At 60.1% G+C, this 24276-nt stretch overlaps 1 protein-coding gene across 11 annotated transcripts in view; it reads right to left on the bottom strand.

Annotated features, from left to right (window-relative positions):
* Positions 1-17189, bottom strand: part of ANO1 (anoctamin 1) — a 167195-nt gene extending 150006 nt beyond the window's left edge. For 4 of the 11 annotated variants that reach the window (XM_023654627.2, XM_023654631.2, XM_070228960.1 and 1 more), the window contains exon 1: positions 1549-1790. In XM_023654627.2, coding sequence (XP_023510395.2) covers positions 1549-1606 — 58 coding nt within the window. In that variant the 5' untranslated portion in view covers positions 1607-1790. Of the gene's footprint in view, positions 1-1548; positions 1867-17009 lie in introns of those variants that run through there. The other 7 variants (XM_023654628.2, XM_070228959.1, XM_023654629.2 and 4 more) reach the window with 4 other exon arrangements.
* Between the last annotated feature and the right edge of the window lie 7087 nt (positions 17190-24276).

Here is a 24276-nt window from a genome sequence, read left to right as displayed (position 1 = left end):
ACATGGCCCCAGCCCAATTTAAAGACCCCGAAGATGGAACGGCAGCCCCAGCTAGTGCCTTCTGTGCGCAGGAATCAGTTTCCCTGCCACGTCTCTGATGCACTTCTGGCTGACTTGGCCGGGCGTGGGGTACAGGGCAGCCCAGACTCACAGGAGCTGGGCCCTGACGTCGTGGGGTCCAGTCTTGGCCCCACCGTGTACTACTGTGACGTCTCCGCTTCTTGTGTGGACGTGGGGATGGTTCTGCCCCCACCTGACAGGCGGCACTGAGGACTCAGTGTGGGAAGTGCTTCCTTCTGTGCCCGGCGCGAGCTGAGAGCTTGGGGAGATGTTTGCAGATGCCGAGTTTGGGGTTCATGTTTCCACCCGGTTATAGGAGTCATTTTTACATTCGAGCTCGAGGAAGCCACTCGGGAAGGCAGGACAGCCTGGCCGGGTACCTCCTGGCTGACTTCCCAAAGGTGCCCCCTCCCTCCTGCCCCAGGTCTGGCCCCCTCCCGGTGCCCGGCGGGGCCCCTCTCTCTTCCTCCTGGGCCCTTAATGGGTGAGTGTACGGTGCCACTTGTAGAAAGAACTCAAATTGCTTTTTAAGAAGCAGGGGCACAGGACAAGTTTCTCCATGGGAATCCAAAAAACAGGTGTGGGGGAGGCGAGAGGGGGGGAGCACACGGGCGAGGACGGCTTCCCATGCTATGGTGAGCAGCTCCCCGCTCGCTCGAGGTGGCATCCTCATGGCAGGGCACAGAGTCCTAACCAGGGTGCTCCAGCCGGCAGAGCTCAGCTGTGTAATTAAACCAATCTGAGTGCGCCCTGTTACCCCTTGTCACTGTCCCGTTCAGAGATCTGTTTAATAACCTCTGAACCGGGAGGGGAAAAATCATCCAGGAAACGTTGCTTGGGTCATTTATTTTAAAATTATTGGTACAAAAATATCCAGAGTCGTGATTTATGTGCAGGGAGGGGCCGAGGAAGTCAGGGACACCCCCTCCCAACTCATGTCCAAGCCTCATTTGTCTCCCTCCCCCCCCACACCCTCCAAGTTCCTCCGCAGTTTCCATTATGACTCCAAGTCATCGTAGTTACTTTATGTCGCAAATAAATCTCCAGAATAGCACGGAAATATTATGTGTATTAATAGCGCCTGTAAAAACATCCGAAAACCTTCCAGCCGCCGGGGCCGCGGACACGGCATGGCTGGGGATGCTCTCCGGGGATTGCGAATGGCCGGCCCGCTGGCAGATGCCCGCCCGGGGCCCGGCCGCCCCCAGCCCAGCCCAGCCCAGCCCAGCCCAGCCCAGTCCGCGGCCCGTCTGTCCGCCGTCTGTTTGTCTGTGGGTGCCCCCAGACACCTGCCGCCGACAAACTCCCTCTCCCACCCCACCCGCCCCCGGGGAGGAGCCGAGGGGAGGGTCCCCGCCAGCGGAGACGGGGGTCCCTGTCTCCTGTTCCTCCTGCGCCCCTCATTCCCGGGGAAGCCACTATCCTTGGGCGTCCCCGACGCCACTGCCGCCGCCCTCGGGGTCCCCCGCGCCGCCCCTGGATACTCACGCGCTGCGGGGTCTTCCTTAAAGGACAGCCCCTCGAGGCCGATGTCGCCTTCCAGCATGGCACGGTTCGCTGCCCGGCTCCGGGGCGCCCCGGACGCACGGGGTCCAGGAGAGGCGGCGACGCACGGGGTCCAGGAGAGGGGGCGACGCACAGGGTCCTGGAGAGGTCTGCGGCGGCTCCGAGGGTCGGGGTCTGAGGCCAGCTCCGGAGGCGACAGTCCCCCCTCCTCCTTCCCAGACGCAGGACGCGAAGCCGCGCGCGCGCCGGAGCCAAACTTGGCCGCCCTCGCGCACCGCCAGCGCCGCTCCTCCCCCTCGGCTTTTTGGGCTGGGGGTCCCCGACCGCCTCCCCGCCCCCTGGGGGCTACCTGCGGACGTCGCCCTCGCCCCGCCCCACGCGCTGCGCGACTCCCCCGCGGCCACCCGGACGCGGAGCCAGGGCGCGGGACTCTGGAGACGAGCCGCCGCCACGCTCGGCCCGCGGGTCCCGGCCCGCCCCCGGCCTCCCGCTCCGCGGGGCGCGTCCCCACCGGCTCCCCGACCGTCTTATCAGTCGATGCGGCCGGTGGGGCCCCGAGCGGCCGTGGGGCGCGCCCCTCGCCAGGGCCCCGGCGAGGGGGTGTCGACTCCGGGGGGGGGGTGGGGGGGGGGGTGGGAAGGGGGGAGGGAGGGAGCGACCCCGCCCTGAGAGAGGGACACAGCATGGGGCGATTCCTGGGTGACCCAGTTCCAGCAGAGAGTAGTGAGTACCCTGCCTCCTCCCCGGGCGGCGGGACCCTGACCCATCGCTCCATCAATGGGTCAGAAGAGGAGGCGAGAAACCCGGGGACGAGGAGATCTGGAGGTTACAGGCCAAGCGCCGGCCTGAACTTGAACCCCAGCCTGCACAGAGCTTAGGAATCTAGATAAAGTGAGAACTGTCCCCAGATAGGAGGGAGATCCTGTTATGTGAGGACTCGGGTTCAGCAAGACTGAGATGACTTGACCGGGGGTGGGGGTGGGGGGGCTTTGGAGGCACATCCTGCAGCCCCATCAGGGCTGGGAGCTCGGGAGGTGCCCCCCTCTCCAGCCCTGTTCGCATTTAGAAGGCAGGGTCTGGACCGGTCAGCATCTTCCCGGGCAGCAGAGATGTGGGCACCGGGGAAGAGCTGGAAGGCGCCTCCTCTGTCTTTGCAGACCTCACACCCCTGACACCTCCGGATAAATACAATAAATTCTGTGGCAGGGCTCCCTTAAACAAAACGTTAAACTGCTCCCTGACCCAGCCCCCGCGGTGCCGGGACAGCGCCCGCCCATCTCACTTTTGAAAGGTCCTGTCACATTTTCTGCACCCCAAGGAGGAACGAGGCTGGTGCTGGGGGCTCGCCCATGCCAGGGACCCCTGGATCGCCTGCCTAGTTAAGGCTCCACCGGCCACCAGCTTTGGCTGAACCCGGGTGGAAACAAACCCAGTCCGTCCCCGCACGGGGAGGGACCACATCCACGTGGAGGGAATCTGTGCATCATCGAGGATGCTGGTCCTGCCTGATCCCCAGGCCTGCTGGGCTTGGGACCCACGTGCACCGCTCTGGGCCTAAACCCCTCTAGTAGCAGCAAAGCCACAAAGCAATGTCTCGGGCCCGGAACGTTTTTCCCTGCCCCCCATCCCAAGTGCTGTACCCAGAGAGGAGTCCCGCTTCCCTCCTCCCAGCTGGCCAGGGAGAAAGGGGACCTGCCACTGTTCTCAGTATTTGTCTCGTTTCAATCCGGACTGAGAATGTCGGAGAAACGGCGCCGGGCCGGATTTCTTATTCTCGGTGGACGAAGGCTCGCCCGTGCAGGGTTTGCACAGAAGCCCCTCGGGCGGGGGGGGTGCTGTGTACCCCGGACGCCTGCCCCGGGAGGGTGGCGGAAGCTGGGCGGAAGTCAAGCTGTGTCTCAGGCCCTTGCTGGGGCCACATGCGTCTCCTAGCTTTTCCCTCTGACCCACACCATGGCTGTGCAGGAGTGGAGATAAAAACTCATTTTTCTTGGAAGGGTCTGATAGCCAGCGTGATACATGGCAATAACTCTGTTGTGTAAATACACAGAGAAAATTTTAGAATTCTAACCCCTGGAATGATGAACTATAAACCAAAAAGGCTCAGGGGGAAGAAAAATGTAAATACGGGACCAGGGCTATTTTTAACCCTCATTGTTTACCTTTTTGGGGCAGGGATGGGCTATTGTATCTTTAGCCAGTTTTAAAATGCACATTATTTAATGCATTATTATTAGCAGGAATATGTTAAAAAGCCATTAATAGATGTTGATTCATTCCGATTAAAGCCATTTTTCTTCTTTTCATTTTCTTGGCTCCAATTAGGTTATGTTCTGATGAAACCCTTCAACTGTGTCCAACATATGTGAGAAAAAAAAAAGCCTGTTGTAGATCCAGACCGTTAAAAAAGATATTCAACCCTGTCCGGTTTAAAAAGATCTTTTAGCAAGTACCTGAACCAGCTCGTTTTTACGAAGGTTTGGTTTCGGCTGCTATTTTGGTAAACGTTGCCGCGTGAGGAGGATTCAGGCTGGGGGGAGATGGAGCCCCCAACCTGTCTTTCGGGGACCCCCGTGCGGCCGTCAGGGACACCCTGTGCATGTCAGGGAGACGTTTTTGTCAAGGGCAGAGGGGCCAGGGGACGGGTGCGAGGAGGTGACACGGCTGTCATCACAGCCCCAGTCATCATTACAGGACACAGCAATCACGCCGCACAATGCTTGTAATTATGGAAAATGGTTTCCCTTTTTGGCGAGGTGGAGCGGAGGGGGAGAAGGCAGCTCCCAGCCAGGCTGGGGCCAGCGCTAAGGCCCTGGGGTTGGCCTGGGTATAAAATTGGCCTTGTAGGGTGAAGGCCCGGGTGGGCCGGCTGGGACAGGCTCAGCCCGCCCGGAGGCCCGGGCCTTATCAGACGCCAGGGGCCTTTAGAGACTCTGAACTTGCACGTGACTCCAGGCCACCAGCAGCAGCGCTGGTCTCTCCATTGCTCCCAGATGCTGCTCAGGAGCCAGTGAGAGGCCAGAGCTGACCCGACAAGCAGAGGGTCACCATGTCTAAAGTCACCCCCCTCTGCTGACCTCTCAGTACAGCGCCTGCAGGCCCCTCAGATAAACCAGGAGATGCCCAAATTTTCACCACCCCCTGCCCCCAATGTCGCTCCTCCTCGGAACACGCCCAGGGTCACGGGTCATTCCAATACTGACTTCTCATCGTGTCACAAAGTCTGCTGTCAGTTCTCCCTGGGTCTGTGCGTGCCCGCTGTGGGTAGGGCCCCGACTCGGGCTTGCAGGGGTGGGTGTGCAAGATGAGGCCCCAGCGCCCAGAGCCGGCGCACTGTTGGAGGAGATAAGCGACGTGGCAGCGAAGTTAGGCCCTGGCCTCCGTGAAGCAGAAAGGGGGCTGGGACCCCGTGGGGGACCAGCTGGTTCTTGGCACCGCGGTCTGTGCATCTATAAACGGGGCCTCGGCAGTCGCTGCCTCTCGGGGTTTCGTGAAGCTGGAAAGGGAAACCACTTCCGGCCCGGAAGCTGGGCACCCCGAGCGCCGGGTTAGAGGCCGGTCCTGTGTGTGTCCCCATCAGGCGGGCAGGGCCTTGTGGGGGGACGCTGAAACGCAGGGCAGTCTCCTTCAGCTGGCAGCGGCCCCTGACCTGGGGGCCATCGGAGGGCGGGCGGGCTTCTCCCGGTTGAGGGGGGCTTTGGGGCGGAGGCCGGGAGAAGGCACAGAGATGGGGGAGCGGGCGGGAGCAGGCTGGCATGGCAGGTGTCAGGGGTCCCCCGAATGATGAGTCTGAAGTGGGGGCCACGTCAGACCGTGGGCCCCGGGCGGCTGCCCTGAGCAGCACTGAGTGGGTCTTCTTATAAAATTTTTTAAAAAATTGTATGGAGGTGAAATTGACAGAACATAAAACTAACCATTTTAAAGTGAACAGTACAGTGGCGTCTAGTCCATTCACGATGTTGGCCACTGTCTTGTTCTAGAACATTCCTATTGCTCCTATTACCCCACCCCTCCCATAGCAGTCGCTCCCCCCTGGGAGCCACCAGTCTGCTGTCTCTGTGGATTTATCTGTTCTGGAAGTTTCTTACCAATGGAACCCTACCGTTGTGGTCTTCCAGTCTTTTTCTTTTTTAAAAATTTTCTTCATGATCATCATTTTCTTTTTTCCTAGTTCATCGCGTTTTCGAGCTTCCTCCCTGTGAATCCTGGATCAGCGTGGATTCATTTCTTTTCGTGGCTGAGTAATATTCCACCCTACGGCCTGTACCCCTCTGGTTCATCCATCCATCCATTGATGGCCATTTGGGCTGTTGCCGAGGCCTCTTCTGAAAGGACTCCAGGGGCGAGGGGTCCCCAGGTGGTCCCAGGGCCCCCTGGCAGGGCTGGGCAGAGAGCTCAGCAGCTGTGCGGTGCGGACGGGAGGAAGAGAGCTGGAGAGGAACCTCCCGCGGCCCAGCCTTCCTGGCAGCTGGAGACACGAGGCAGCTGCTCGCTGCTGACGCCACGGGCTCCCGACAGTGACCTGCAGTTGCCGAGCCAGCCTGGGCCCGGCCGGATGCAGAGGACCTGCTTCATCCTCACGGGCGTAACCTGCCGAGGGGCCTGTGGCCGGCCGGCCGGCTGCCTGAGCTTCCCCGAGAGTCTGTTTATTTAACAAGCACTTAGACGGCACTTACTGTGTGCTGGGCCCGGTGCCAAGCACTTGATAAATATCAGCTCTGGGCAGTCGGCTCCGTTCTCATTCCCACTTTACAGATGAGGAAACCGAGGCTCAGAGAGGGGAAGGCACTTGCTCGAGGTCACACAGTGCTAAGTGTTCAGCTGGGACCCAAACCCAGGCAGCCTGGCGCCAGAGTCTGTGGCTGAGCTGATGTGCGCCAGGGAGAAATCTGGGTTTCCCGACATCAGTCATCCATGAGCCTGAGCCAAGATCCAACTAGGCTGTGAATCACTGTATATTTTTCTTTAATCCAGCTCCCTTTTGGGGGGGTTATATCTATTTTTTAATTGTACTAAAATACATATAAAATTTACCCTTTTAACCATTTTTGGGTGTACCATTCTGTGGCCCTAAGTGCATTTGCATCGCTCTGCAGCCACCATGGGTCCGCAGAGCTCACCATCTTCCCAAACTGAAGCTCTGTCCCCATGAAACTCTGACTCCCCACCCCCCAGCGTCCTACTTTCTGTCCCTGGGATTTGACTCCTCCAGGGATCCCCTGCAAGTGGGATCGTCCAGTCTCTGTCCGTTGTGATGGCTTATTTCACTCAGCTCCGTGTCTTGCAGTCTATCCATGTTGTAGCTTGTCAGCATTTCCTTCCTTTCAAAGGTTCGCAGAACTTTATTTCTAAAGGACCCAGTATCCCTATCGGAAATGGGAAATTAGAATCACTGGCGATTGGGGAAATACCAAAATAACCCCAATCGCCTCTGTGCCTCGCGCAGGTTTTCTGAGCCTCATGCAGGGACCCCCGTCACATTTGCTGTCTCCCGTCTTAGATGCAGAAGGATGGCCTCCCTCAGGCTCGGAGATCTCGGGGCCACACGATGGAGCTGGAATTAAATATTCACTCTATTATTTTTTATCTATGTTTCTTAATCACTCGCGGTCTGAGTTATTATTCCTGCTTACAGCTGAGGAAACTGATACCCAGAGAAGGGGAATGGCTTGCCCAAGGCCACACAGCTGGGAAATGGCAGAAGCGGGATCCGATTGATTCTAGAACTTTCTAGTTAACTCCAGAACTCTTCTCGCCACACTGTAGCGACCTTCTGTTTGTTTCTCTAGGATCTGGAATTTGTGTGAATAGACTCAACATACCAGTTGCAACACATTATTACCGGAGCAATAAGAAGGTTATGGAAACAATAGAAAAAAAAAAAAAACACCCATATTTACTCCCTTTAATTTGCTACATCCAAAATCCGGGCTCGGGGCTCCTTGGCCTCTCCTCAACCTTCCGCCTGTTTGTTTGTTTGCAGGATGAAGTGGGCGAAGGGCCCAGGGGAAGACACTCAGCTTGCAATCTTCCAGGTCTGACTAACGTCTTGTGGCCTGTGGACCCGTCCCGCGGAGGCTGCCCCGTATTGCTTGAGTTTTTGGAATTAAACGAATGCTAATTAACGGTGCAAATATTTACGGTCAATGCTCCATCAAAGCGGCCTGTTTTTTTATTTTCAGAGTAAATAACACGGATGCCGAGGCTCTTGGCTACAAACCAGAGGCGAGATGACAGACTCCAGGTCTGTCTTGAAGTCATTTGAGGATGGTAGATTTCTCTATAAGGTCCCTTCTTATAATTCAACACGCCTGGTGGCTTTTCTCCGCCGCAAAAGGCCGGGGGACCCTTCAGCCGGTCCTCAGAGAGCGATCAGGCTTTCATTCAGAGTCGATGGCTAAACGCGTCCCCAGAGAAGGATTGCTTCACACGGAGTTTGGTTTAAAACTGAAGCCATCAAGAAGACCGTCTGCAGTCACTGGGGTATCTGCTTCTTAATCTGCGTCTTAAGGCTCCGGCCCTTTTAGGGGCTTTGCCAACAAAGACTCGAGACGTCGCCATCTGATCCGAGGCGCTCACCTGGCGAAACGGCCCATCAGACGGCCTGGAACGCCAGCCCCCCCTGAGACCCGAGGACACGCCTTGGTGTCACTTGGGGTCTTTGACTCAAAGGGAGCAGTTTTTGTCCCAAATGCCTCACCTTCTTCTCCAGTGTGGGTGGGGTGGTGACGGTTCCCGGGGAAAGAAAAGACCAGGTGGAGCTGCCTCTTGGGGACAGCCGGCCGCCTCCTCTCCCGAGGGCCCCTGGAGGGCTCCTTCCCCATTTTCAGCCACCATATGCAAATGACAGCCGCTCTGAGAGAGGATTGTTCAGAAACCCTCCTCTCCCCAGGCGAGATAACACTTTCCCAGACATTTGCTGGGAATCTGAGAACGAAAAGCCAAACCCGACCCCGGATGGGCTCCCCAGGGCTCAGAGCCGGATGGCGCTGCGCCCACGGGGCTTGAGCGATGGCGCACGAGGCCCTGGTCATCTGGGGACGGCCCTGACTAGGAGGCGGCTTCCTTTGTCCTGGAAAAGCAGAGGGCGAGTCCACGTCCCCAGGCCACCCTCAGGCGCCCCCTTTACATTTGACGTAAAACCTCACACTCGGAGAATCCACCAGCCCCGGCCTCAGGCCTCGGGGCAGCTGATGGGCTTTCCGTGGTGGGCCGGCCTGCTGGTTGGGGTCCGCGGTGCAGCTGGACGGGCCGTGGGGACCCCTGCCACCCACCCCGCTCGTGCTGGGATCCCATAGCACACGTCTGCCTCGATGGGTCTACGCCTCGCCGGGCGCTCGGCCATGCTCTGCACGGGGAGCAGGGCCTTCGGGGAGGACGGTCCACCCGTGGCCGTGTCTCGGCATTTGGAACAATGTCCCACTGTTGGCCACACGTTTACCGTTTCCGTGGCCTTTGATCGTGGTGGCTGGAGTCGTTTTGGGATCGAATGACCTCTTCACGCCTCTGTCACGCAAAGAGGGAAGGACTCTCGAATTATCGCTTGTGCCCCTCGGGGAGGGGGGTTGACAAGTCGGGTAGTGCCCACAGCTGTGCACCAGCCCCTCTTTTAACTTCAGTCTATGGGATTTAGGACCAGTTTGGGCAAGCCGGGTGGCTGCCTCCTCTCTCTGGACCATGAGTCCTCTCGCTCTCAGAGAAGCAGGAGAGGGAGGGGCGGGAATGGGACCCCCAGGCGCACGGCTGGGCTGTCCTGCTCGCTGTGGCGTCCTTTGCAGCCTTCTCAAACTCAGCCTCCTTCTCATCCACATCCAGCAGCCCGGAGCACCCATCTCTGAGAATGAAGTGACGCACGCAGGGAGCGCCTGGCCCAGCCCCTTGATGTCCTTGGTGGGAAATCCTTGTTCAAGGTACCGGTCACGGCCTGGCGGCCCACAGCCGCTGCCTCTGGAGGGGGTTTGTGAGAGTCAGCTCAGGCCACCACAGCCGACACCACAGACGGGGCGGCTGAAACCACAGACACTGACTGTCCTGGAGGCTGGACGGCCGAGGTCCAGGTGTGGGCAGGGCTGGTTCCCCCTGAGGCCTCTCTCCTTGGCGTGTAGACGCCGTCTCCTCCCTGTGTCTTTACAGGGTCGTCCCTCTGTGTGTCTGTGTCCTCATCTCCTCTTATAAGGATCCCAGTCACACTGGATTAGGGCCCATCCTCGTGACCTCATTTCACCTTGATCACCTCTTTAAAGGCCCCATCCCCAGATGCAGTCACACTCTGGGGTGCTGAGAGTTAGGGCTCCAACACAGGAATTTGGGGATGCAATTCAGCCTGTAACAGGTTTAATGAAAGGACAGTTTGCAGAGGCATGGGACAGCTGAGACATCAACGAGGAGTGATGGGGCACCCGGATGCAAGCAGCCGTGGAGGGCAGGGAGACGGTGGGGCCAGGACCCCAGAGGGCTGGGCTGGAGGGGAGGGCTGCCAGGTGGGCGCTGGGGCCTTCAGGACAGGGACCCCTGCCTGGCAGGAGTGGCCTGAGGAATGGACGCCCAGTGTCTCCCTCTTCCTGTCCTCTGGTCCTGAGGGCCCAGCGGGTCCAGAATCCCGAGGGTGATGGGCACAAGTGGACACGGTCCATATAGACCTGACCATACGGTCCATATAGACCTGACCAGCCCTTCCTCCCCGGGCACAGAGCAGTGCAGGGCAGCGACGGGGCTGGGCAGACAGAGGCTGCGGCCGGCACAGCGTGTGGGGGCTGTGACCCTTGACGGGGACAGCTCAATAAACCAAACAACGGGGACAAACGAAAACAAACACGCCCGGCGGCTGCCCTGCTCCTGCCAGCCGGGAGGGTTTCAAAGGAGCCATCTAAATCATAAGTCAACCCACCTGGTGGAGGGCCCCCAGCTTCTCGGTGGCTCATGGGATGAACATTGGCTCCGGGACCAGGGAGACTGTTTGGGGCAGCTCGTCCAGGGAAGCGTGGGGCCCAGAGTGGGCGCCCACAGCTGCCACGTGGAGGATGGACCCCATAAAGATGCTTTTGCACATTTCCAAAGACCAATAGAGGGGCTGTCGCTTTGGGGCCCCAGTCACCCACGGGTCTCTGCACTAAAGGAGCACAGCTTGCTCCTAAAGGGGCATTGCGGGCCTGCCCTCAGGGCCCGCTCAGCTCCCCCCGTTCAGGGGCCTCCTTTCCATAGAAAGGCACCAGCCCCCTGACCCCCAGCTTCTCGGACAGTTAGAGCCTGTGGTTCTCAGTGGACCCTATGCGAGGCCATCCTGTGGGATTCCTCAGGGAAGATGGGGTGGGCTTTAGTCATTTTGGGTAGGGGGCTGCCCAGGACCTAACTCCCCTTCCTATTGGAGGATGCCCCAGCGCATGGGAAGTCCTCCAGCTCCGTCTCCCTGGCAACCGGACCACCGACCTGTGACCCAGGCTTGGCCAATCAGACGCGCCATGAGCGGCTCAGCCTCTAGACCCGAAGGGCAAGGTTGGGATTCTCTGGGGGACCCCGTGGCACTGTCTGGTGGCTGTGGCAGCCGTGTGCGGTGGCAGGGGCGTCCTGGACCCCAGGCGGAGGGGGACCCTTGTCCCTCCCACTCACGCCTCCCCCAGGCGCCTTCGTTCCTGCCTCTCCGGGGGGCCTGCCACCGTGGTCCCTTCTGGACGGAAACTCCGACTTGCTTTCTGTTGCTTGCAGCCGGGAATCCTGACCCACGGAAAGTGGCGAAACCTGCACCCTGGTCTCGGGCATCGTCCTTCTGAGCGACGGGTGTGGTCGTATTTCGTGGACACTGCGGATGGAATGGCGGCTTGTTTCGCTCTTAGAATCGGCTGCTGGGGGGCTTGGAGGTGACCTGAGAAGGTACCCCCAGCAGGCATTTAGGGCTCCGTGCCCCTCAAAGGTGGCTCCACATTCCTCGATCCAGGCCGGGAACATGGTAGGCCCACCCGCTAAGAGACTCCTGGCTCACCGCCGCCTGCCCTTTGCCAGCTCAGGGATCTTGACCAAGTGCCTTTTCCTCTCTGTGCCTCAGTTTTCTGATCTTTAAAATGGGGATCCATTCGGTGCCTACCCCCAGCGCGGTCACGGACAGCGCGTGAGCAAGAATAGCTGAGACACCCCGTGTCCCGCCCACAGCAACTCACAGCGAGGGCCGCCTGTTGCTTCAGACCCTCTTCCTTCCAGAACCTTATTTTCCCCGTGCCTCGTTTTCCATGCCAACTGCCCAATTATTTTATTTCTTGAGGAATTGTAAAGATCTTGGTAAACTCCCCGAAAACCCTTCCCGAACAAGACGGAACCTAATAGCATGTACTCCAGTAGACGCACGCTCGGACGTCTTGTCCCGCTTGAGGAGAAGGACACCCCTGTAGTCGCTAGATGGGGGAACCGAAAGTATTTCTTGTCTTTAATAGAGTCTGCAAGGACCCACAGGAAATATTCAGACCAGGGGATGACTCCAGGCCATGAAGATTCGCGGGGCGCCTCCTACGGCCCTGGCACAAGTCTCGGTGCCGAGGATACAGGCTTTGAAAAAGTCTTTGCCATTACGGAAATTGTATTCTCACGTGGCAGAAAGAAAAAGCAAATAACATCGTGTTGAAAAGCGAGGGGGTTTTGAAGAAAAGCGAAGCGGGGTGAGGGGGTAGAGAATGACGAGGTGACATGGACAGGGGTCAGGGAAGGGCTGGAGGCCTGGAGGCCTGAGGGACGGAGTGGAGGAAACTTCCAGGCCCAGAGGACAGCCGTGCAAAGGCCCTGAGGTCAGCTGGCTGTTCATTTCAGCACATGCTTCTCCGTCTCAGGAACGCTGAGAAGATCGGGGACACGGACTCCTCCTGGATGGAGGAACCACGTCATCGGGCACCATTCTGGGTAAATGTCGCTACAGGGACACAGAAATATCCCATTACAGGACGGTGGACGGCGACAAAAAATCCGATTGCTCATGCATTGTTTCCCAGCTCCAGGAAGGTGACGCATGCGATCACTTTACAGCTTCCAAGGAAGGGAACACAGACATGTGTGTCAAACCTCCCCAGGAAATGAGGCAGTTCAGTGTCTGCGGGACAGCTGTCTCGTAGTTGAGGTCATGCCAGCTGCCTGTGCGCGTCCGAAAGAACATCACGTTTGGCCGGGACTGGGAACCACGTCTCCAAGCGACCGCATCCCTACTTGAGACACAAAGTCGAGGCCCGCACAGCGACGCTGGGCGTTCCCAAACGCAGCTGACGGGTCGGATGCTCCCGAGGTTTCTCTGCACTCGCCTTTGCCTTCCTTTTCAACGGAGTCGTTCATCCGAAGCAGGGCTGGTATGGACCAACCGTCCCATTTTACAGATGAGGGACCCAAGCTCAGGGGGACCAGGGGAGACCCAGGGCCCTGGCCAGCTGACAGCCCACGTGCACCAGCACGAGCGGTTTGTCCCGAACCTGCGCCACAGACCGCCAGTTGCTCCCCGATATTTATTCTTTGCCTTTTTCTTAGCAAAGCCACTCCTACTTTTTAGCTGGCACGTGACTATCCAGAACAAAGACTGTGTGTCCTGGCCTCCCTTGCAGCTCGGTGTGGCCATGGGACTAAGTTTAGGTCAGTGGGAACGAGTGAAAGTGTATGGGTAACTTCCAGGGAGGGAGAACGCCCTTTTTGCCTTTTCTCTTTCCTGGGCTGGAATGCAGATTTGATGGCCTGAGCTCAAGCAGCCATCTTGGGCCTTGGCTGAGTGTGGCAGAGGAGACTGGCAGAAGGACCCTGGGTCTCTGGTGACTTCATGAAGCCCCTACCAGCCCTGGAATCCCGAAGTGCCCACCTCTGGACTTCCCTCACACCAGAGAAAACCACTTCCACCTTTTCAAAGGCTTTTTTTCCCCTTGCTGCTGAACCGCCAGAGGCCTTCCCTGGGTCTCCTCTGCCTGCAAAGCGGCTGTTTGTGCAACTCCCTCCTCATGCCAGAGATGAGGAAACAGCCCTAGAGAAGGGTCGTGAACTGCCCGAGGTCCCAGAATTCCTCTTATGTAAACGTCTTACTTAAGACCTGCGCGAGATAATTGCTAAAGCAAACAGCTCCGCCTCCAGAGAGCCCGCCAAGACCGTGGCCCCGAGGGCCTTTCCCGACAGGACGGTCACAGGAGGACTAACCCATGCGGCTGGTGACACTTCCAAGGCCTTCGCCCTGGCTGCTGTCAGCCGGCTCGGCCCGCCCTCCCTGAGGACACACCGCTGGGCCGGGTGGGCGATCCCGGGGCGTGGGATGTGTGGCCTGGTGCACCGGGCTCCCCTCGGGGCAGGAAGGTCCTCCCTCCCGGCCTCTTCCTATTTGTCTGTTTCCTCCGGTCAGAGTTTTCCTGGACACCCTGAGAATACAGCGCCCACAATGGCCTCTGACCTTCGGAGAGTCCGTCCCCTCTTTCGGGGCCCCCTCCTCTGATCGATGGAGAGTGACATAAATCATCCGGTCATGTTCCCGCCCCTCGGGAGACCTTCCCCCAAGACCCCACGATGCCTCTCCTCACGGGGAAAAAGGAGACCCAGTTTCCCAGCGGAGTCGGGTACTTGGGGCCTCGTCTGAAGAGGAGATGGAGGCCGTGGCCAGAGGGAGGCCCGTCCCGGCTCTGCTGTCAGACCACGAGCCTCGCCCGGGAAGACGCTGTCGTGTGCGTCCCGTCCCGCCGGGAGGCCTCTGCGGTGGGAGCAGACCCATTTGACAGAGGGGGAGCTGAGAGCCGAGAGGTTGGTTTGCCCCAGGTCACACCAGCGGGGCAGCCCCGGCACCAGGATCGAGCCCTGCCTCAGATCAGGCCCTGTGGTGTCCTTGCTGCCCTTCCCCGCCCCCACCCTGGGAGGAAGTGACCACGCACGGCCCTGAAAGGGAGACTTTGATGACAGCTGGAGAAGGAGAGTGGCTTCTCGCTGCCAGCCATGCACCCCCAGCCCTCGGCAGGGACCCTCCCTGTGGCCCCACACATCTTGCTGGCCAACATCCCACAGTGGAGCCTGTTTCCATGCAGCCAGCAGTCACCAGTGCTGACCATGTTTATACTAGGGTGTGACTGACTGATACATGTCTAACTGCTCCCCTTTGGAGGTGCCGGTGTTATAATCAAAGGCTCTGAGACCCTACAGCTTAGTGACAAAAGAATGAACACTGGAGGGTGCAGCTTCCAACAGCGTGACAAGGGGTCTGCCCAGGGGACCCCTCAAGGTACAGCCCTGTGCTGCCAGCAACAGGTTACTTAAGGCCGGGTGGGGCTGCGCAGTTAGCATAGGAGTGTCACTCAGAAATCCCACCCAAGAAGTGCTCCTGGGAGAGGCGGAGGCTGACGCCTGACTCCCAGGCCCCTGGAGATGCGCGTGTTCGTGCCCTGTAGACGTGGGTGGCGCAGACCCTGCGTGCGGCCCCACCCTTCCCGCCTCCAGCTTCACCTCTCGATTATCGACGGCTGATGCTTTCGCTCTGAGATTCGGCGTTCCCCAGAATTCCTAGCCCGGAGTCCCCTCCTCCGTGTGCGTCAGGCCGCCCCTCCCACCCGGGGAGACTCTGCCTCCTCGAGGACAGCGATGCCACCGCGGCTGCCCGCCTGGCCTTCCGAGGCCACGAGGAGGAGGCGGGTCCTCGGCCGGTCCAGGTCTCGGTGCCGGGCTCTCGGAAACGCAGCGACGTTTCCGCCGCCTGAGGGCTCCTTGGGAAACATCCGATTGCTCAATCTCATTCCTCCTCCCTCTGTCTTGACTCTCAGACACTTTGAGAACGAACCAAAAATAAAGATTCGTCCTTGTCCAGCTCACGCGCTCATTTCGGCAAGCCCTTGCTCTGTGCCCCTCTGCCCCGAGCTCGGCTCCCAGAGGAGGCCGGAGGGCCCGGGAGATGCAGGGTCAGCCCCCGGGGGGAGGCTCCGGCTTTGGCCAAGGACATCTCTGGGAAGGCAGCTGCCCTGTGAACTCTGACCTCCGACCTCTGAGGGGAAAGCATTGGGGGGGGGGGTGAGGGACCGCCTCCCGCCCCTTCTGTGGTCCAGGAGAGGACACCCCGGCTCCCGTCCCGGAGACCCCTGGGGAGGGGTGCAGGGAGTATGAGCAGCCCCCTCCTTTGTCCCTCCGTGCATTCGCTCACGGATGGAGCGACGTCATTCATTCATTCATTCGGGGATCAGAGGACGGGGGGGAGCTGCGGGCAGATCCAAGTCGGGGCCTCGGTGGCCAGATTCCCACGAGCCGAGAGGAGGGCCCTGTCTCCAGAAATGCCCTCCATCCTGCCCCAAGACGTCCTCAGAGCCCCTCCCACACCCCACCGAGCGGAGGCTCCTCTCTAAGGCTCGCGGGGCAGGATGCTGGTGGCCGGGAGGGTGGAGCCGGTGTCTCGCCCTCTCTGAGCTTCACGGTCCTTGTCCACCTGGTGGGGAGGGACACGACGGATGTGCCTCGCCAGGCAGGCCGGGACCACTCAGTGCACGCTGCTCAGAACAGAATCTGCTCCTCACCCCGGAGGCCCAGAGACGAAGCCCGCTGCCCAGGCCCCACAGAGCGGGGCAGGGCTGTCTGTAGACCCTCAGCCCCTTTGCAACGTCCCTCCCCTGCACGGGGGTGGATGGGGCATAGTGGTTCCCAGAGGGGGCTCTGTGGAGAGGCAGCTAGGGTCACTCACAACCCTGACGCCACCCGCTGTGTGACCCTCCGGCCGGTGGCTCCATCTCTCTGGGCCTCAGCTTTACCCTTGTGTAAAATGGGATCATAGCCGCACTTAGCAGGTGCCAGGCCCTGTGCCGAGCGAGAGCCCTTGACGCGTTCTAACTCAAGTGTTTCCCGTCCCGGAGTCCTTCGGGGCATCTCTTTATAAGCCCCGTTACACCCATGAGCAAACCAAGGCACAGAGAGGTGAGGCAACTTGCTCTAGGAGGCCCAGCTGGTCAACCAGAGAGCCGAGGTCTGGCCCCAAAGCCTTGACGTCGGGGCAAACCTTGAGGAGCCCCGTGAGGCTCACAGGCGTCCCCGCCCGAAGGCTCAGCTGGACGTCTGCTCCACAGTCAGCGCTCAGTACGAGCCATGGGGTGGTTCTCAACAGTGAGGGGCAACTGTGCCCTCAAGGGACATCGGCAATGTCTGGAGACCTTATGGGGTTGTCCCCCTTGGGTAGAGACCTCTACCCAAGGGGGACAACCTTGTGCCTCGCCAGGCAGGGACACAAGGTAGGGACAAGGCTAAACACCCTGCAGCGTGCAGGACAAGAGTGACCTGGCCAGAGTGTCCACAGAACCCGGGGACGCAGTCATCGTCCCGAGGGAGGGTATCACCCCCTGGGAGGCCCCCTGCACTGACATACGCGCTATCAGGCTGGTGGGCCCCGCCTAGAAGCCGCGCTCCCGGGTCCCCCACGTCCTCCCGAGGCCCAGAGGGCAGGCTGGCACCTGCCCCCCACCCCAGGCACGCCGCCCGCTCCTTACTGGCCAGCAGAGGGTCCAGCGGCGTCCCCTCCATCGCAGCGCCTCCCGAGCACCGGCCGCCGGTGGGCGCCAGCTCCCCTCAGCGGGTCAGCACGCGGGGCTGCAGATCCCCCTGTGCCGGAATCTGGGGCGAGGTGGCCCAGGCCACTCCGAGGGCGAGCGGAGTTTGCAAAGTGAGTCAGCGGGACAAGAGAGTCCACAGGCAGGTGTCGCGCCCGTGTTAATCATTAACGTGCAGGTCAGCTCCTCCCCCAGGAGGCCAGCCGACTCCCGCCTGCACGGCACCCGCCAGCCTGCACCGTGGTCCCGAGCGACCACCGCGTCAGGGCCCGGTTTGGTCTGATTCTCTGCTGAGGGGGAGGGTCAGCGCCCGGGGACGCTCTCTCCCTTCATCCACGTGGCTTCAGCTCTGAAAGGTCGGATTATCGAGGGGGAGAGGTCCCATTTCCAGCCCACTACCCCCCCCCCCAGTGATAGTCCCTTCCGATCACTCTGCCTCCTTCCCCAGGTGCCTCCTCTGTTCCCCACACTGTTCCAGGCACTCGAGGTTCACCACCTCCTTGAATATTCTCCCCAACCCTGCAGACAAAGGGTCCTGCGTCTCCATTTCCTGGGTGAGGCGGGCGAGGTCCAGGCGGGTGACCGTCCGTCCAGCGACAGGTCTGGTTAAGAGCAAGGGAGAAAATGAGCAGATTGTTTCTTCTCTGGGGTCTCAGTTTCCTCATCTGGGAAACGAGCCGACGGTCGCACCTGCTCTGAGGGGGGGTCTAGAGAGGGTTCAGTGAGGTGAGGCGGGAAAAACGCAGAGCACGGCTCCCGAGCACACAGTAGGCGCTCAGGGAACATTGGCTGCCTCTCGTGTCCCTGGGCCGCGTCTCAAGGTCCAGGATCCTTGCCTGCTGTGTCCGCTGCTGTGTCAGCGGATAAATGCTTATGTCGGTGACTTGGCCAAAGCCACAGGGCGGGACCCTCAAAGGGTGGGTCCGACTCCCAGCAATGTGCCCTTTGAAAAAGCTGCCTTCGGTCCCCGAGATATTATTCATTGTCTGGGAAGCGGGTTACACCTGCCCCAGGTGGGCGGCGTGGAAGGCAGCGGTCCCCGGGTGTGGCCCCCGGGCTCCACCCGCACGGTCCCCAGGCCAGCTGAGCTGCGGGACACTCGGCTGTCGGTGCCGCCTCCATGCGGAGCCCCGGCCGTGGGGACAGTGTGGCAGCTGGGCGCTCGCTGGTGCCGCTCCCCTGATTGGAGGACGGCTCGAGGGTGTGAACAAGGGGCCGGGCGGTGAGGGAATGTGGGGCGACGCCCCCCGACCCCGGGGGTGGAGGAAACTCTGGGACCACAGGGGGACTCTCGAGGGGGGCAGGGCAGGAAAGCTGAATTCTGGTTGCTGTCGGCCTCCCTAGAAAGCAACTCTGGGCTCGAGGATTTTCTTCCAAAGCTGGTCCTGGCTCGCTCGGCCCCCACCGCAGGCCATCCTGCACGACCTCAGATGACGTTCAGGGGAGATGGGTCAGAGGCCGCCGTTGGGAAGGATGCGATGATATAGCCCATTCGCTCATTCACTCAATCACCGACTCATTCACTCGTTCCCTCATTCCTTTTTGCTTCCAGAACGCATTTCCTGAACGGCTGCGATGTCTGGAAACCATGCCCCGGGGGTGGAGAGCGGAGCTGAAAACAGCCAGCGTCCCCGACAGCAAGCGTGCACGGGGCAGTGCAAGGGGCCTGGGGTCAGGGGGAGAACGACAAGCTAAAAATCCCGTTTTGGAGGCGAGATTGATGCTCTCCTGTGGTCCCCCATTTTGTGACACCCGTGCCCCACCCCGGCTCTGCGACTGCGGCAGACGTGGACAGCGCCGGGGTCGGGCGACGCTGGCAGGACACCCCTGGGGCCAGGTCGCTCCCCACGCAGGGCGCCGATGCGGGCCAGCTGCAGGCTTGTTTGGCGTTTAAAGCCTCGTAACGGGTTTCAACATTTACGTTTGTCTTCTTAGGAATACCCATTACGAGAGCTTGGCTCTGCCAGCCGAGCGTCTGGTTTTATAAATACTTTCGGAACAGGAAGGTCGCCCGCGGTTCTCTGCAGCAGCAGCAGCAGCAGCGACGGTCTTATTTGCAAGAGAAAGTTGGAAATACATTCTCGGGCAGAAAAAGGCATGACGTTCACCCTTGAAGAGAGGCGTCTGGTTTCGCTCAAGCTCTGGAATAAAACTTCCGGGGGCTCTGCCTTCCTTTAAATCGTGCGTGTGGACGTTCCAAGCCGGGTCCTGCCACCCGGCTGCCTGCAGGCCAGACGGGGTCCCCCTCTGGGTTCGGGAGCGTGTTTACAAAGTGACAGATGGTTGTTTCCATAAGGGGATTCTCGCCGGCTTGGCTGGAGCTCTGGGATGCGGGGAGCCGGGAGGCGCAGGGGTGCCCCTCCGCGGTGCCCTCGCCGCCGCGGGCGCTGTCAACAGGCCGATGTAATATTGCCTTATTTGGTCACGCAGCCCAGGAGCGCTCGCGGGGGTTTCGCCTTTCACTGCGTGGGGAGCAATTAACTCCGCGTCCTCGCCGACCAGGCAGGGGGCAGGGGTGCTCCTCTGGGGGACCCCACCGGGCTCCGTGTGTGCGGATGGACCCCCCCCCCCCTTCCCTGGGGGTCTGGCGCTGACGGGCTTCGGATGCAGCATTTACGAGCACAGCCCTGCTCAGGGGGCTGCCTGAACCCGGGGAGTGTCGCCCCCAAGTCTCGGGGACCCAGCGGGAGACGAGCCCCCCTGTTTCTTTGCAGTTTGCATGGAGCTTATGGAGATTTTGAGCAACCAAACTGATTGTCTCGGGGCAAAGCAGGGTTCGGGGACACCAGCCACCCCTGGATTTCGGGGGTACCCTGGGGATTCATGAAGCCCAGACAGGGACAGCAAGAGTGAGCTGTCGGCTGTAGCTGGTGTCACTGGGGACCCAGGCTTGGGGCTCGGCGCCTGCCACGCACCCCGGACGCCGCAGTGGGGCGGCTCTCGTGTGCGCCATGGAGGAGGGGCGGACCACAGATAGGTGGGCTTCTGTCGGAGGGGGGCCCGGCACAGCCCCGCAGAGGTCGCGCCTCCCTCGGAACAGCCCAGAGAGCCCCGTGGACGCTCCCCTGCGGCGCAGCTGCCCGCCCCCTGGTCCGGGGATGGACCCCCTCGTGCCCGCTCTGTCGGAGGCCGGCTGTCCCCGCAGGCCACCTGCTCGGCCAGCGCTCTCTGTGCCCCTGGTTCCCTCTGAGGGTCGTCTGGGGTGGACCGGACTGTGCGAATCACCAGGAAATGAAGAGGACACTCGCAGGGACCGGCACTCACGGGGTGGCCCAGAACGGGGGGGAAGCTCAGGTGCCCGAGCGGCAGGTGGGGTGATGGAGCCGGCCTGGCATCAGGGGGCCCTGGGCTCCGGCTCCAGCCTTGCTGTGTCCTCCAGGTGGGACTGCACACAAGTCAGTGCTCTCTGAGCCTCGGTTTCTTCGTCTGTGAAATAGGCTCCCTGGGACCTGCCTTGGAGGGTGGTTGTGAGAAATCGGTAAGGTGACTATATGCAGAGAGGCCAGTGGCACGTGGCACATGCTAAATTGATGTCAGGGGGATTAATGAAATAATTCAAGGAAAAGATACCACCTAAACTTTCCGAAATGTTATTATCTCATCTACAGTTCATTATGCTGGTACACAAGAATGCAATTTCCAGGAAGTATCCTAAAGACAGCGGCATGCCCTTCCCCTTTCCTCTCCCACTTCCTTCTGGCTGGGATAGAGCTGTGATGGCTGGAGTGGGAGCAGCCATTTTAGAGCATGAAGTGGCTCTAGGAATGGAAGCTTCACAAAGCAGAGCAGCAAAATGTAAGAAGCCTGGGTCTCTGAAACCGGGGAGCTCTGGTCCTCGCCCACATGCCCTGGGGTTTTTACATGGAGAATAAACAAACTTCATTTTGCTTAAGGTAGCGCGTGAATGTACTCTCTGGATTATGAGGATACTTTCTGAATCACAAGGAGCCTTATGAAGGTGAGGTAGTGACCTCAGCCGCAATATCCAGAATGAAGGACAAGTTAGTTAACGTCCTGCTGCCTTTGATTTTCAACTATGAGTCCAACTTTATGGTTATTATTATCCCTATTATTGGTGCGTCCTCTGCACCAATTCCTCTGAGTCCACCGCGGTCCTTCAGGAACCTCACTCTGTCTCCTGGGTGCCCAGCCCTCCCGCCCCGCCCTGCGCTGTGCCCTCCCCCCAGGCTGAGCGTCTTCTGCATCATGCACAGACCTCTGACGGAATCCTGGGCCTCGAGGAGACCTCGGACGGTGCAGATTGCAGCTCCACCTGGTGGGGCTGGGCTAGGCAGCAGCACCCCCCGTCCTGTCTCCGCTTAGATGCTCCCGGGGCCGGGGCGCTCAGCACCTCCCATGTGGCCTGATCCCTCCTGGCCTGCTCTCCGCGCCGGGAGACGCTCCCTGGAGCTGAGCCCAGCTGGGCCCTGAGACTCCCGTCCACCTGGGTCTGCCCTCTGGGGCTCATTCATCCTCGAGCCTCCGCTGGGTGCCCCGTTTCTGCAGGGCTGTGCTGGGTGCTGGGGGCACGGACGGATAAGGAAGCTCCTCGAGGAGCGTGGGCACACAAGCAGCGAGTCCCTCACAGTCCTGCAGACGAGAAGGTGGAAAGCAAGGTGTCAGGATGGGGAGTTCCTTCCGGAGGGTCCGAGGGAGCGACGGTCCCCCGCCTCTCTCCCAGCTCCCGGTGGCTGCCGGCCATCCTTGGTGTTCTTGCAGATTCGTCCCTCTGACCTCTGGCCCCATCATCTCACTGCCTCCCTCTCTGTGTCTTCTCTTTTTCTCTCTCTTGAAAGGACACCTGACATTGGATTTAGGGCCCAAACCATCCTAAATCCAGGATGATCTCATCTTGCGATCCTTAACTTGCTTACAACTACAAAAAACCCTATTTCTGAATAAGGTCACATTCACGGGTACCAGGGGCTAGGACTGGACATGTCTTGTCGGGGCGCCACCACTCCACCCCGTACACCGAGGAGTGAATTGGTGCTGGAACTGAAGGGGCAAACGGGACTTAACTAGGTGAAATGGTGATGACAACAGCAAAAATAGCGTGTGCAAAGGCCCTGTGGCCAGAAGGAGCTGACACATTAAGAAGTATGTCTGAAGGAAGCCCAGTGCGGCTGGAGCAAGAGCGAGAGGAGGCTGGCACTGGGGCATCCAGGCAGGGCCGTGCAGGCTGGGGGAGGAGTCTGGTATTTTTCATAGGCGACAAGGGAGCTCCTAGTGAATGATAAGCAGACTGGGCCTTGAGCAGCCCTCCCTGTGTCACCCTGGCTGTTCCGGTGCCCGAGCCTTGACCCCTTCCCCCAGCTGGGCCACAGTGGGCGAGTCCTGGAGAGCAGACAAGGCTGCCTGGACCACCTGTTATCTTGTCCCGGCTCCTGCCAGGATAGGTGGAGCCTGGGCTCCGGAGGCTCATGGGGGGGCAGCTCCCCTGCAGAGGAAGAGGCCTGCTGGACCCCCCATGCGCAAGGGGCCGTCCCCTGGGCAAGACTTACCTCCCTGGGCTCTGGCTCCTCATTTGTCAAAAGGAGTGACTGAAGGTCCTTACTCCCAGGACCATCATCGTGACAAAATGAGTGACAAGCCTCCGGACACAGCTGGGGGCAGAGCCGGGGCGGGGGATCCTCCTCGGAGGAGGGCTGGGGGGCCCGCGGGGGGCGGTCCAGGTCAGCTGTGTGGTCCGAGCACGGAACACCTGCTCCCTTGGCCGCCACATCCGTGCGCCCAGCGGGGTGGCCTTGACGAGGCCAGACATGTGGACGCTGGTTTCCCATGAGCCTCCCCAGTGACCGGCTCTCACAAACTGTGTTTTCTCTCTTAAGGTGTCAACCCGTTTGCACCCATTTGGCTCAGGAGAGAGCTGACACATGAAGAAATTAAGCAACTGGGCTGAAGTCACCCCCATGGGTGAAGGTGGCATTAGGACCTGGATTTGGGTCTCGGTGCTGAGGCCCCTGCATGGGGGTCCAAGCTGGGGAGGCCGAGACCCCCTCCAACGCCCCCCGCCCCCCGCACCCCCACTCCAGGCCCCAGCCAGGCTGGGCTGGTTCCTGGGTGAGGCGAGGAGGCTGGGGCTGCAGACACATCTCTTTGGAAACTTTTTTTTTTTTTTGGAGGAAGATTAGCCCTGAGCTAACATCTGCTGCCAATCCTCCTCTTTTTGCTGAGGAAGACTGGCCCTGAGCTAACATCCGTGCCCATCTTCCTCTACTTTATATGTGGGACGCCTACCACAGCATGGTGTGCCAAGCGGTGCCATCTCCACACCTGGGATCCGAACCGGTGTACCCCGGGCCGCCGAAGCGGAATGTGCACACTTAACCGCTGCGCCACCGGGCCGGCCCCTCTTTGGGAAATTTTAAAGGTCCCCGTCCTTGGACAGTTACGTGGAGAGACACCAGGAGAAACATCTGATGTGAGAGCCTTTTCCTCTCCAAAAACCCTTTCTGGAACGAAGAAGAAGAGTGGGCTTCATCCTGCCCGGGTCCTCGAGCCCCCGTGTCACCCTCCTGCCCGGGGCGTGGAGCCCGGGGAGCGGCAGGCCTGGCGGGCGGCCCTGACGCCTTTGTTTGGGCCCAGAGATACGATCGATCGAGTGCAGCCGCTGTCTCATAAAGGCCGGCGGCCGGGCGGGGGGAGGCGGCTGTTTTCCCGCTGAGCCGGGAGCGCTCCGGGCTGCCTGCGGGCTGGGCTCCGGGCCGCACAGGAGGCCTTATTTGGGATTATTGAGTTCCCTGGATTTCAGGGCGTTAAACACTCGCTCTCAGCGCGTGTCTGAGATTGGGTCTCTGCAGGGGGTGGCAGCCGTCTCGTGGGAGCCCATGTGTGACGGGAGAGGTGGCAGACCCCTCACGGTTCAGGCTGCTGTGTGGCTGGGGGAAGCCGTATGACCTCTCTGAGCCGACTGTTCCCAGGCGAGGTGACAATGATGACAGCCCCAGTGCAAGATGAGATGAGATGCTCTGTGTGTGTGTATGTGTGTGTGTGTGTATGAGAGAGAGAGAGAGAGAGAGAGAGCGAGACAGAGAGAGAGCCCGCCTCAGTGCCCAGCCTGTGGGTGGTGGGCCGAGAACAAAGACAGTCGAGGTTTGCAGAGCACTTGCTGTGGGCCCAGAGTGGGTCCAGGCTCTTCAGTGCTCAGTTAACCTTCACCAAGCCTGTTGGATGGGTGAGGAAAATGAAGCTCAGAGAGGTTTAG

Source organism: Equus caballus, chromosome 12 (assembly GCF_041296265.1).
Source record: "Equus caballus isolate H_3958 breed thoroughbred chromosome 12, TB-T2T, whole genome shotgun sequence".
Classification (NCBI taxonomy): Eukaryota; Metazoa; Chordata; class Mammalia; order Perissodactyla; family Equidae; genus Equus; species Equus caballus.
The sequence above is the reverse complement of the archived record's forward strand: the minus strand, read 5'-3'. Positions and strand labels throughout refer to the sequence as shown.